Source organism: Porites lutea, chromosome 1 (assembly GCF_958299795.1).
Source record: "Porites lutea chromosome 1, jaPorLute2.1, whole genome shotgun sequence".
Lineage (NCBI taxonomy): Eukaryota > Metazoa > Cnidaria > Anthozoa > Scleractinia > Poritidae > Porites > Porites lutea.
This window is the reverse complement of record NC_133201.1, coordinates 55,947,610-55,961,647: the sequence shown is the minus strand read 5'-3', so window position 1 is coordinate 55,961,647 and position 14,038 is coordinate 55,947,610. Positions and strand designations below refer to the sequence as shown.

General features: G+C 40.3%; 2 protein-coding genes across 2 annotated transcripts in view; one reads left to right on the top strand and one right to left on the bottom strand.

The window, feature by feature from the left end:
- The first annotated feature begins 3,550 nt into the window (after positions 1–3,550).
- LOC140940148 (octopamine receptor beta-1R-like) lies at positions 3,551–4,985 on the top strand. The gene has a single exon (XM_073389051.1). The coding sequence runs from the start codon at positions 3,785–3,787 to the stop codon at positions 4,793–4,795; it is 1,011 nt and encodes a 336-aa protein (XP_073245152.1). The 5' UTR covers positions 3,551–3,784; the 3' UTR covers positions 4,796–4,985.
- A 941-nt stretch (positions 4,986–5,926) lies between these two features.
- The window catches only part of LOC140922481 (DNA polymerase theta-like), a 28,381-nt gene continuing 20,269 nt past the window's right edge, over positions 5,927–14,038 (bottom strand). Inside the window, exons 11-14 of the mRNA XM_073372464.1 lie at positions 11,236–11,383; positions 10,759–10,919; positions 9,634–9,813; positions 5,927–7,261 (exon numbers count right to left, since the gene is read on the bottom strand). Coding sequence (XP_073228565.1) covers positions 5,927–7,261; positions 9,634–9,813; positions 10,759–10,919; positions 11,236–11,383 — 1,824 coding nt within the window. The remainder of the gene's footprint in view (positions 7,262–9,633; positions 9,814–10,758; positions 10,920–11,235; positions 11,384–14,038) is intronic.

Sequence of the window (14,038 nt, the reverse complement as noted above, 5' to 3'; positions counted from 1 at the left end):
CTTGTATAGTGGTTCTAACTTTTGAGTCTGTTCACAGGATCTTTCGGTGTTACCATTCAAATAAAACCTCTCTTAAGGGCTGAAGCAACGACGACGGCGACGTGAACGAGAACGGACAACTTTGCACGTGCATCACGCTTTTTTGTAAATTTCTTTGCAGCCACTGCTCGACTACGACGTGAAAATGCCTTAATTAATTCTAATTTCATGTTTTGTGGAAAAGGTGACCACAAGACAACGACTTTCTTTTTCTTTTCCTGAACTTTGATTAAGTTTTTAAGAATTCAACTCCAGAAAAATTGCCAACATTTGACGAATTGAACAAGATGGAATAAGCGCGATAAAGTTTGAAGCAGTACGACTTTAGCCGTCGCCGTCCTGGTTCCTTAAACTCAATATTCACAAGGACGGTCCTATTTGTTTTCCAATTTCATTATTGTACAAAATGAAATTTGAAATTTTCGTCTAATTATTCCACTTCCATTCCACTTTTTAACAAATAAACCAACCGAAATCAGTGGACTTCTGTTCTGCCCAGGCCAGACCTACTGATCCTCCAACATTGCTTTAGAAATTTTTCTATTCTTAGCATTTCTTGATCGCCTGAACACATCTTTAGACAACCCGGGTGAAAGAGATGTTGCAGAGGGTAGACAAATTGTTTTATCAGGGAAAGGCGGCGTAAGTTGCGAGTGTAAACCAGTTTAGCGCTGACCGTCACTTCAACAATCAGTTCATCAGGTTCTACAAACCGACGCATCGGTGCCACTAGCTCAGTTTTGATTGGCTGTAAACACGCATCTAACTACTGCTGACAATAGGGCCATTTATACGAGGAAAAATAGGACGCGTCTTACATAAGACGCGTCTTAAAAAAGACGCGAACTGTACCATTTATACGAGCACGTCTTATCTAATAAGACGCGTCTTAGCTAAGCCGCGTCTTATTTTAGACGAAATGTGCCATTTATACGGAAAGTTCGCGTCCTATTTAAGACGCGTCTTATTTTTCCTCGAATAAATGGCCCTAATGTTTTTGCAGCGTCATACCTACGGACATCAGCTTTTGTATTTGTAGAAGTGACGTCATCTGTCAGCTAATATATTAACCTTCGGACGTACAAGGGGGGGGAGTGTGGTTGCTGAGGCTTTTTTGATTTTTTTCTTAGATGATAAAGCATCAGCATCTGACGTTTTCAGTAGCTGTTCTTTTATCCCTCGCACGCATTTTGAGACAAGTTTAGTGATGGTCAGTTACTATGGTTACGAGATATGACGTCATCAGTAGCAGGTGGGCAGGCAATTTTTTATTAAAAACAGGAGCCGATTAGTAATCGGCTCCAAGTAAAAAGGCATGGTTTTTCATTTTATTTCAACAATAAAAGTAACACTTGTGGATGAAATAATGCAAAGTGCTTATTTTTTGTGTTATTTTACATGTCACGCACAAAAAAATTACCATTTCTCCTGGTTTTAACCTGATTGCTAATTCTTGGTAAAATCCAAGATGGCGACCATTGTTGGTGACGTCACAGGCCTCCAGCAGCGCCACCACCCACAAAATATACCTCATCTTGTAGAGAAGATCAAAGGCTTTCCAATGAAGGCAAAATCGGTTCGGAATAATGCAACATATCAAAAATTCGGGGGAGGGGTTCCATCAACCCCTGCCCCCCACCCCCCTTGTACCACGGTGGGGGTATGAATTTGCGTGTACGTTCGAGGGTTAATGTATAAAGCTTCTTAGAAATGTTTGACAACATTTATTCGAAAGTCTAGTCGTAAGTGCAAAACATGGACCACATTATAGAGAGGGCTGCGCTGCAACTTTTAGGTTTCAAGCTTACAAAAACAAATTTTCTAGTTCCATAGCCTGAATGATCATGGGAATCAGTTTTCCAAGATAATTACAAATACAGATGCCATGCCAACATTAAAATGAAAATTCGCATATTTTAGATAACTCGTGTTGCTAAACAGTGAACACATTAGAGTCAATGTTAGACCCAATGTTTGATCAAAGCCGATATATAGATCATAGCAAGCCGGTGGTCGCGGGATCTTAAAAGTTCCTTACTAATGAATCGGTATCCTTTGAGCCTGAACGACTGTCAGTTGTCGTCTTTTTAAGATAAACTAACCACCACTACGAAAATAACTAACAATTTCCAGATTTTCGCGGACTGTAGTAAATACTGAAACATTTCATGTCTCAGAGTCGCAGAGGTTTTTAAAGAACTCAGCAGGATACTATGAAATTGTGTTCAATTCGGGGAATAAAATGTTTCCTTCAATAACAACTCAGATTGACTTGTGACAATCTTGAAATCCATATAAATTCTTCGTATATGAAATAATGGTGTTAAGATTCATGCCCAGTTCCTGTACAAATGAGTGAACAAGATCAAATTCCCGGAAACGTTAGATACACAACATCACTTTGGCTTAAAGTGTTTATTAATCATAAAAGAACGTAAACGGGAAAACAGCGTTATCGCGTCACGAGCAAGTAAGGCAAAAACAATCTAAATCCTAAAAACTAATGACTCAGCTGTTTTAAGGCCACGTTAGAGATATGACAACACTTCCATTATCTTTTTCATTTGATTAAGGTTTCTTGATAGGCGGAGAATCGTTTTATAATGGCTTTTTTACGATTCAAATTCTATGAATAGAAATGATTTTTCGAAACCTTTAGCAACAATATGAAGTTCTAACTGACATTTATAGGCATAGCCGGCGGCTGTCATGAACGCCAATAAGGAAACATCACGTTTAAGAGTTCAGCGATTGAGGATTTAAGTGAAAATTCTTTATCTTCTTAACACTGGATAAAATATAATATTGTTTGTTTGGATTAATTGGACTGCTCTGACATCATTTGACAAAGTTTTCTTATCATAACTCGTTCCGCCGAAATCCCGGGCACGAGGTTGTAAACATGGTAGACAAAAGCGCACGACTTTCACGTTTACATCGAGAGATGCATCTGACAACAAAATTTTGTTGACTGAGTTCATCGCCCAAAAAGAATGAATGACGTTAGTAATACTATTGTGCTAGTAATATGTAAACTTCAAATTGTGTTCGGGAAAACGTTTTTGTTCAGTAGAATATTGTAAATTAGGCGCAACAGCCTGTCATAGCTCAAAAGTGCGACAGCTGTAACAATTAAAATCAAGCTCTTTGCATATTAATTCACTTATGACGCCTAACATTGGCTGAACATTATTAATTAGGTAAAATTAGAACCTTTGAATTGATCGACACATTTATTGATCTTGTTCTATATTCGTTTATATGTAGCCAAAAAAAAGTGTAATGTAAAATGCTTTGATCCTATTCAGATCTACCGGCAGACAATCTTAAGTCGGGCTTTCATAAGTCTTTTTTAAAATGAATTTTGTTTTAATTTTCGCGAGGAATTTTAATCGATGGTTACGGTTGTGTCGTTGAAAGCATGTTTAATCTATCAAGCTCTGAAATGCGCTCATTCACGAAGCAGGTGCGGTTCGCATAAGGAGTAAATTGCCTTAATTTTATGCACCACACGTTTAAATGAAAAACACTTACGTATTTCAATGTAAACACCAGCAATCTGGTTGTTAGCCGGCCAGGTTTATAACTCTGGAAACAAGAAAGCGTTTCTATATTCTGAAAGTTTCACGGGGAAATGCGTATCAAATTCAGTTCACGAGGAGGCGGGTTTGATTAGTGAAAGTTTTTACTAACTGCAGGTTCGTCAAAGTAGAGGGGATTTTCTAACAGAAATTTTATTCACAAAATGAACGAAACCTCGAGTCCGTATGGTAAGGACTTTTTCCCGGACCTTCCTTCGTGGGAAGTGCACATTTTCTTCGTCTGGTTCGCCGTAGCAAGTATAATTATCGTGAGCTTAAACACCGGAATCTGCATTCTGGTTTGGACACAAAGAAGACTACGGAATACAGGAAACTTATATTTTGTTAACTTGGCTATTGCTGATGTCTTGGTCGGCATTGTAGCTATACCGTGGAAACTGCTTCATTACGTTGTCTCACCTACGCCGCTATGGATTCTTTTACTTGCAACTGTTGTAGACTATGTCCTTTCTTTGTCGTTTCTCAGTATTTGCGCGTTGACGTACGATAGATATCGAGCTATTATCTACCCGCTAACTTACCCTTCCAAGATGGCGTTAAGAAACAGCTGGAAACGATTGCTTTTAATTTGGACTGTTCCTTGTTTGAATTTCTTTCGCGTGATTTGGATGACCTCGCCGCATATCTCCTTTACCAAGTTTGACAGAGCATTCAGTTTTTTTCTTTTTTCCTGCATGGTACTTGCAACTGGCGGAGTGATCTTCGCTTATGTCAGAATATTTCTAGCGGCTAGAATTCAAGAACATCACCAGAGAGAATTAAGAAAGTGTTCGATCAAGAGACTGAATCGACGGATAAAGCATAAATTCACCAAAGCGATTAGATCTTGTCTAGGGGTTACAATTTGCTTCCTTTGTTGTTGGTTACCGAGAGGTTCGTATTTGGTAGCAAGGAAATCTTTCCTATCGTCTCGGTACGAATACGACTTAATAACTTTTGGTCTCATGTGTTTCTCTCCAGTTTTAAATCCAATCATTTATTCAATCTGTAACCGAGACGTCCGAAGAACTTTGAAAGTTATACTTTGGAAGAGAGGTCGGGAAAGCGCTCGATCGAAAAAGGAAAATATTCAGAACTCTTTTGTGAGCTCACAAAGAACAGCAACTGCAAGCAGCAGAGAAACATATGCACTGTCTCAATATAATAACTTGTGACTAATTTAATCTAAGACCACAGTCATACCACTTAGTGGCTTGCTGATTTGACAATTGAAATTTATTGCCATGTAATGTACTAAAAGGAGTATACACAACTTTGACAAACGAAGCAAGAAAGGCTCTATATTTTTGTGATATTTCTTCTTTTTATCGTCTTCTTTTCATTTCAGTGAAGCCTTGAATGCGCTGCAACGTTTTTATTTCCATTTCAGAAAAAGTGCGTGAAACAAAAGGTAGAATATACGGTTATAAGAGCCTGCTACCCAACAGAATGTATAAAAATGTTCCATCTTGAATTGCATGGACTGAAAATCATATAAAAATTAAATAGACGGAATAAAGCTATCGTAAGTTTCTGATGTTCTTGTGTTGGGTCAAGAGTTCACGTGCCCTGCCATTCACAAGACTCTTGCTCAGTGTGGACGAGCGAAAAAAGCGAGCGAGCAGTGTAATAGGGAAAGAGCGAAAAACGGAGGGAAGAGAGAAGTGGAGAGCCTGTAAACATCTTTTCAAATGCCTCAATCCGCCCACTTGCTGAAAAACCGTTTCTTGTCAAAATGTCAAATGTCGAAACGTCAAAAGGTGCGCCGGTGTAGAAGGGTTTCACATGCTCGATTTGTTTGTTGCCCTATGCGCGCGCGAAGCCTAGTGATTGACGTAAGTGTTGAAGCAAACTGTCCAAACATACGTTATACCAAGAGCGCTTACCATTTCTATGGAAACCCGGGTGACTCCGGGGAGAATTCAAACGGAACATTTCATTCCGCTGGAAATTTTCCGGAAAAAAAGTAATACCTTTCGAGGTATTACCTTTTCCCATTTTTACATTTCTCTTTTCGGAAACGCTTTCAAGTCCAGTACCATTTGTCAGAAATTTTTTACCGAAATTTCCTTACAAATGGAAAGCGCTCCAAGAGTTGGTATACCGAATGAGGCATTGAAAACAATGTTTACATCCTAGGATCCACCACTCCGTCTCTCTCCAGTCCCCACGCGGTTTTCGGGCAACTTTTTTTGATTCGCCTATGGCAAATGTATGTAAATAATGAAGTGGGAAATTATACGTTACAATTCCCTCCAGAGGGAACAAGAAATTTAGGGTGAGAAACAATTAGCTACAATTCGAGGTCACAACTCAAATTCTGCCATATTTCCCCATGAAGGACCAGCCTTCATTTTAACAGGCAACACTACTGACAGTTTCATAGCGTTTTCCATTTCCGTTTTAACAATCTCGGCCACTTTCCTCAGTTCATTTACTGAAACCTCAAATATGAGCTCATCGTGAAGCTGTAAAACAAAATATCCACCAGCGGGAGGGGGGAGACTACACAGTGGGCGCCTTCCCCGGATTTCTCCTTTTGAATGCAAATCCAGAGAGGAATGCATGTGAGTAACGACAGAGGTTGGAAATTCGAGAGCTAGCTTTTTGTCGATGTTCACCATGGCTGTTTTCACTAAGTCTGCTGCTGATCCTTGGACTGTGGTATTCACCGCTTGTCTCGCTGCCTGGCTGTACGCATGCGGGTTTGGTGAATTTATAGCCGGAAGGAATCTTTTCCTTCCGGTCACTGTCCTGACAAAACCTTGTACTTTACACTGCTCAACTGTTTCTTTCAGGTATCTCTTCACCCCTACATAACGGGAAGTGAACTTATCGATAAATAATGCCGCTTCTTCCTCAGCAAGACCAAGCTGCTCGCCGAGGGCTTTGGCGCCAATTCCATAAATTATGCCATAACAAACTTGTTTGGCGTGCTGACGTTGGTCTTGCTTAATCGACTCCGCAGGTACTCGATAAAGTTCGCCCGCGATCATTCTGAACACGTCGCCTCCCCCGTTGAGAATTCTTCGCAGGCGTTCATCTTTTGCAAGATGGGCGATTAACCTCAATTCTAGCTGCGAATAATCGGCGGCAAAGAGAACGCCATTTTTAAATGGCACAAAAGCGTTTCTCATGCTCACTGCATAATTTGCTGCCACCCCTGTCGAACTCGACCCAGGTCTCGCATTTATCGTGCTCCGTCGATTTCCTCGGCGGCCTCGTTTTGAGGAAGCATTCTCGCCCCACGCTCCAGGCGGGGGACTCCCAGCAATTGTTGTTGGTAAAGTGATGTGAAAATCTTTCGGGACGTTCTGCAAGTTCGGCTCTGCAAACGAGACTCGCCCGGTGGCAGTGTGCGTCTGACTCAAGGAATGAATCCTTGGCATATTGAGCCTTGTATTCCAGCACTTCTCCTTCTGCAACGGAAACACGACCTTAGTCAGAGCAGAGTTGACGCGGCGCCATTCAATTATCAACCCAGGAAGCGGATGAAGTGGCTTCAATCGTTCCAGAATGTCTTTATTAGTGCTCAGGTGCTTAGTAGAGCGTGACGCGCCTCTCCGAGTCACGCCCAGGGTCTTCCTCTTGGTAGCCTGAACATCGTCATCATGTGGTAGCTTGAGTTCGATAAAAAGCACCTGTTGGCCGTGGTAAGGAAGGTTAAATCACTAGTAAATGCCGTCGTTAAACGGGCTTTGTCAAGAGGATGTTGCTGTTTAAGGTCAATTCTGAGCTGAAATCATTACTTAGTGCTCTTACTCATACATAAAATGATCCGGTATATTGCTGGCATAGCATAAAAACTTGTAAAGCTGGCTAAACTTATCCAAGTTTCAATCCATGTCCATCCTGGCCATCCATTGCAGAAGACGACAGCAAACAGTTTTAATGCCGATTCCCATTATTTTTGAAATTCAGTTGATGTGAAAACTAAGTTTTAGCTTTTTACAAAGATAGCAAATAGTGTAACATAGCCGCCCCTTTAAGAAACTGGTCAAAAAGTATTGGGGGGGGGGGTGGGCCGGAGCAGAGAGGGGGTGGGTCATGAGGTTTTGAGCCTTGTGCAAGGGGTGGGTCGCGTAATTTTCAGCTACCCTTAGGGGGTGGGTCACCCTATTTTATTACATAGATAGGCACTAACTAACGAGACAGTTGACTACACTTGTTATATAAAACACAGCCAGCTGGAATTATTGCTAAAATACTCACAAACCTGTTGTGCGAGAAAATACAAAGGGTGACAGGCCGCACACCTATACGGGCGTGAAACCCTCGGTTAACCCTTTTTTTTGGCTCTAACGAGCATGTCCTTTAATGATTTTCCTTTTTTGTGTGGAAATGGTTGGTGGTTCTTTAAAAATTTATTGAGGTTATAGTTGGTTCTTTTTCCTCCTTGTTGTTTTGTTTTAGGAGTTTAGACTCCCTTTTGTGAATTTTATTTCTGATAGTAGGTTTTCTATAAAAGATTGTGGGTAGCCTCCGTCCATTAAGCGTTTTTTCTTTAAATTTGAATTATTTTCCTTAAAGGTTGTTTCTGAGGAGTTTTTTCGTAGGATTCTCAAGGCTTCTTCTTTGACAAATCCTTTTTTAACATTTGGAGGGTGACACGAGGTGAAATGTGCGTGCAAGAAGGTTTCAGATTGTTTAAAATGTGTCTGTGCATCAAGGATAGATTTTTCCTTGGATCTTGTGCCTTTGTATACAACCATGTCTGAAAACGCAGTCTCAGCGTCAAATGTTTCGGCCGTGAATTCAATAGTTGGGTAATGTAAGTTTGCTTGTTCAATGAATTAAGGCTTCGATGTCTGGTTTACTCATGTCCCGTAGGGAAAAGATATCGTGTATGTAGCATTTCCAAACTGTTGTTGTAAAGACAGTTCTGCTCAGAGTTGTTTGTTCAATATATGTCATGAAAATATTGGCAAAGGAATCAAAACTGCTGTCTTTGTGCCCATTGTAGTCCCATGGTTTTGTAGGTAGTACATGCCATTGAAGTGGAAGAAATTTTCTTTGAGGATTAATCTAAGCATTTCCGGCAAGTAAATGTGTAGGAATGGGTTGTCTTTGTAGAAATTTTCATATGCTTTGTGACAGACAATTTCAGTATATACCCTCGTTTTGCTGTATATTTGTGTCAAGACTGATAACGTCCATCGAAACAAGAAATGTTCAGTTTTTCACATTTGTCTTTTCAGTGAAAGGTATGATTTCTGTGATTTTGATACATGTATTGGTTGTAGCAGTGTATCAACAAATTTTGTCAAGCACAGAACAAGGTTTTATTGGATTATTAAGAGGAAACCAAACATCCATGTTTTAACTAGGGGGTGGGTCATGCAACTTCCAACCTTTTTTTAGGGGTGGGTCAGTCATTTTTGTGCCGAACGGAGGGGGTGGGTCATGTGTTTTTTATCAACCACATTTCCAAATGCTCCGGCCCACCCCCCCTCCCCCCTATACTTTTTGACCAGTCCCTAAGGACGTGTTAGAAATAACAAATGAAAATCCTCTAAAACTGCTCCTCTGTATATCTAGCTGTAAACGAAACACATTCAACAATAACCAACTTTTTCACGAGATACATTGTTGCAGATGACGTTAAAAAGAAAGCTTACAGGACGTGTAAGCCTTCTTAAATGTTTTTATAGGAAAGGAATCAACCCTCACGCCTTTAAATGTTTGTTCTGGAAAAATATGCTATTTACGAATTTGCAGCAGATTGCTGTAAAAAGCTTCTTCGGCACTCCTGTCGATGTAATCATAACCGCAGACATCAACAACATTTAATTGACGTATAAATAGACCCTTCTATGAACAAATAAGTGAAATTGCAAAGAGTGCTCTATCCAATGGTGTCAATCGATTTTTAGTGACAAGTCCATGCCAAAAATAAGAAAGACCGAGGGTCCGTTCAACCTACAGTCACCCAACACAGTTACAAAATTGCAGGAGATTTCGAAGGGTAGAAAAAAGAGAGAATGAGGTAATTTTATCACCTTCGGCCTCGTACCTGTGCTACGTCTTCACGGCTGGTCAAGGAGAAGCTATGATTGGCCAGTCGGTATGCTTCCTCTTCGAGCGTGCGCAGTTTAGCTTGCAGGATGTTCTTGAGGCGTTCGCTCTCTGCGTCTGAAAAACCGACACCGTTTAACTCCATACGAGCCAAGCAGAGTACAGATGGCATCTCTACCTACAGTGATAATTGACGCAACGATAACAGGTTAAACAACATTTACATCGACGAAAACGACCCATTCGCAAATTTAACAGAGGCTTGAAAACGATTGTCACAATGACAACAACAACAACGTTTAGTTTGAACTACAAGTTGAGCAACTTGAAAAAATACATGGTATAGAACTAAAAATACACACAGTTAAGGGACACCCAAAATAACTACAGACAGCGTACAAATATTGACATGTCCGATAACCAGGGGCTAGTGGATTTTGCTATCGGGCTAGTGAATTCTCTTCTTGACTTGCCCGACGGGCAAGCGAAGTTTTTTTATGGAAGTCGAATTACAGAAGAACTGTTATCAATCCTTCTCGTCAAAAATTTTAGAGGGCTAGTTAAAATGACTCTTAGGCTGGTACGTCTTGACACCCTGAAAAAGCTGATTTAGTTGTGACAATCGCACCTATCGGGGATTCAGGAGAAAAACATTGTAATCCTGGCCCATTTGTTTAAAAATGGATACAACTATCCACCAGACAAATCACCACACACTGTTAAACTATTAGGGAAACCAATTGCGTTATCAGCTGGATGGCGATTTTTCCAGTGGGTATAGCACTTTCCACCTTTTGATCACTTGAGGCTAGGTCCTTGCTGTAAACAGACCTAAAATACTGCAGCGCTCATAACGTCCAGGGCCCAGTTGTTCGAATTTTAATCCGATTTCCTGTTTCTTTTGTTTAATAGCATTTTCCCTGTCAATTTTAACTAGACACAGCAGAGCGTCCAAACATCAAATTGTAGACAGAAAAAATCAGCCTGAATTCGCTAATTCAATTTGTAAACGTTCAGATCTGGATTCAAATTTCGTGCTTACCTTGGGCTATCTTAATCCTGCTTTAAAAAAAAAAAGCTCAGTACTTGTTAGCAAATGAACTGTATAACATGGAACACAAACCTTTTTAAATGCCGACAGAAGCTGCTCTGCTTCCAACAATGACCGTAACTTGTTCATCAGCGACAGAACCAAGACAGACTCGACACAGGCCCTCACTCGACCACTCTGTTGACACTGATATGCTAGTGCCAGACCTCCAGTACCCAGTCCACCACCACTGCCTGAAATGAAAGGAGGGGGTTAATGTGGTTTACAATGGTTTGCAGCGTTTTTTCAACACGTCTTCTTTTAAAGGTCAATACTACAATGCTAATTCCAGTCGACGCTAAAATAAGACAAATAGGCCATTTCCGAGTTCCCCCGAGCCTCTGTTTCCAAACAAGGGTAGGTGCTCAGCCTTTGATATGGAAATCATTTTTCGTTCTCATGTAAATAAAACTCATTTTCACAAGAAAGGTTGTGCACCTAGCCTCATTTTGAAAGTGAGGGTTTTTGGAACTCGGAAGTGGCCTATTATGGTCCATTACGTATACTTACCTTCCAGAAGAGGGGCCTCCTCAGGTAGGTGCTGCGCAACAAGCTGGTGAAGGTTCCTTTCTTTAGCCCCTGGATCCAAAAGCCAATTTGCCACCTTTGGATCCTCCGCAGGTCCATCAAGAGAGATGCCAGTGGAACGTGCAAAGGTCTGAAGAGGTAAAACAACATAAGGACAGAAAAACTGCCATCAAATACAATAAATAAGTAATTCTTTTATTTACCCTCAGCAGTGTTTATATAAACAAATCATCAATTTGACATAACAAGGTTAAATTTAAATTTTAATTAAGCTTAATCGAGGACAAAAAGAAACCAAATCATGATTTATCAAAAAAAATTCTCAGAGCATTTATAAGGAAACGATGAAAGCTATATCCCAATCTCCTTATAAATATGCGAATGACTTCTGCTGGTAAATTGATCACAGCATGTAGAATCAGTCACGTGAATTGTCTGTAGCAGGCAAACTAACCACAAACGACGCTTTAGCTGGGAAATTCGAATCCAGAATTATGAACACTAGAGGTTAACACCAGCTCATCAGCATTTCGCAAACATCAATCAGGGTTGTCACTAAGGGCCGGGGGCCGGGGATTTCCCCCGGCTACTCAGAGCATGGCCCCCGGCTACTTTCGTCGTTAAATTAAACCAAAAGAGCACACCTTTCAAACACATAAAGACTATCCTTCGAACTATATGTAGCAGGTTGAAGTAATTTTGAAATACTCGCGTGCAAAAACTAAGAAATGTCGGAAAAAGACATCTGACTTAGATTTGGTACTAGTACTCACGCGCGAAAACTCTCCGTTCGCGAAATGTCAGTAGGGAGTTTTAGCAACGACGACGGCGACGGGAACGAGAACGTCAAAAAAGCAATAGGTTTATTGAGCAAAAAAACTAGTTTGCACGTGCATCACGCTTTTTTGTACATTTCTTTGCCGTTACTGCACGACTACGACGTGAAAATGCTTAGTTTCACGTTTTATGGAGGACGTAAACAAGCGACGACAAACTTTTCTTTCTCTTTCTAAACTTGAGTGCGGTCCCAAAGTAATCATCTCCAGGGAAATTGGCGTACATTAGCTATTTTCAGCGCATTGAAATAAACGCGACAAAGTTGGAAAAAATGCCAATTCATTTTAAAAGTGACGTTTTCGCGGCCGTCACCTTTGTCGATGCTAAAAAGTCTTTAGTTTCAACTGTTGTGTCGGCTTTGTGTTGAACATGTCGAAGAAGTGGCAAAGGAATCTGCACTCTTTGTTCACGATGAAAGACCTGAGCTGATCTCTGTTGACATCACAGAAGAGGTTGAGGTTTCATCCGAGCGTTAAATCTCCCTGATACTGATGTTGATGATAATGAAGATTATGATGAAGGCTTTGAAGATGAAGACTGTGACCGATTGCTATGTTTAATAAATTGAGGTTTAAGTGACCAGCTATACATTTAGCTTTAGGTATCGAGTATATAAAATAACGCACGGTCAACGGAAAATGTTCGATCATTGTCCGCAGATCATGATCACATCCTCTCAGTTCTACTTCCAAGAAGTTATATTTAAAAGGGAAGTTAAGCATTAGCATCACTTTTACATTCTTCTCCTCGAGTCTCGTTTTGACATCTCAGCGTCGTTTATAAAGACAGTATTAGCCCTGTCTTTTAAACGCTTTTCCGTCGGTCAATTTCTTCGTATCTTAAGGGATATTTCGTTCCTAAATTCGAGACCACTAACGTTACCAGTTGTGAAGTTTAGTTTTGCCATATTTTATCCCGCGATTTTTCGTACGTTACGCTTGTTTTAGCCTTATAATACTTTTATTTTTCAACAAACCATAGTAACCTTGTGTTTATGATGCTTTTTCGTACATTCATCGTCCGCTTGTCGTCTTTCCGCTTCTCGGTGGGTTAATTCATTTGTAATATTAGTTTTACTTTTGTTTTCCGTAAGTTGTTTCGTTCTTACGTATAACTGAATGAGGATTAACAATTGATTTTACAGTGCATGTTAACTCATTTGCACCATGTAAGAATCGATTGTCCTTTCCACATTTTTAACATTTGTAAAGTATCGCTGTGATTTAACACTTCACTGGCCAGCATGCGCCTTGTCTGCGTGAAAATAAGACTGCGCGGATAACGTGACCGGTGCCTACCTGTCATTTTTTCCAGACCCGGTGCTTACAAAAAACCCTCTAACGAGCCTTTACGCAAAGTAAAAACTTATTATTTAAGTGTCTTAATGTGTTGTAGTTTTTTTTAATAAAGACGTGATCATCATAAACCGGCTAATGATGGCTGTACTATTGATGTAGATTGCTTGTTTTTTTTTTTTTGGTGGGGGGGGGGGGGGGATGCCTTTTGAAAAACGGTAGAAGTTGCACTTCAAAAACTTCTTGGGGGGGTGAGAGGGAGGGGGTCTCCATGACTGCTTGTGACTTCCCCGGCTACTAACAACAAATACCCGGCAACTTGAAATCTTAGTGACAACCCTGTCAATACAGCTTGAATGCTGTACAAACAACGTTGTAACATTGTACTAACATTAGTTCTCCACTGTTTGTTGCTACTTCCTTATGGCGTTATTGCGAACTTATAAACTTTCAAAGCCATTACCTGACTTGAGAACGAACCAAGTTACATGTGCTACTGTAAAAACCAGCGCGCAAGAACCTACCTTTTTTGAAGTTTGGCAAAAAGGGTTTTTATATTTTGGAGTAGTTACTGGCAATTTACGCTAAGTAGGTTCTTATTACTAATCATGTTCTTAATAGACCAATTCCGATATACATGTATTATAATTCAT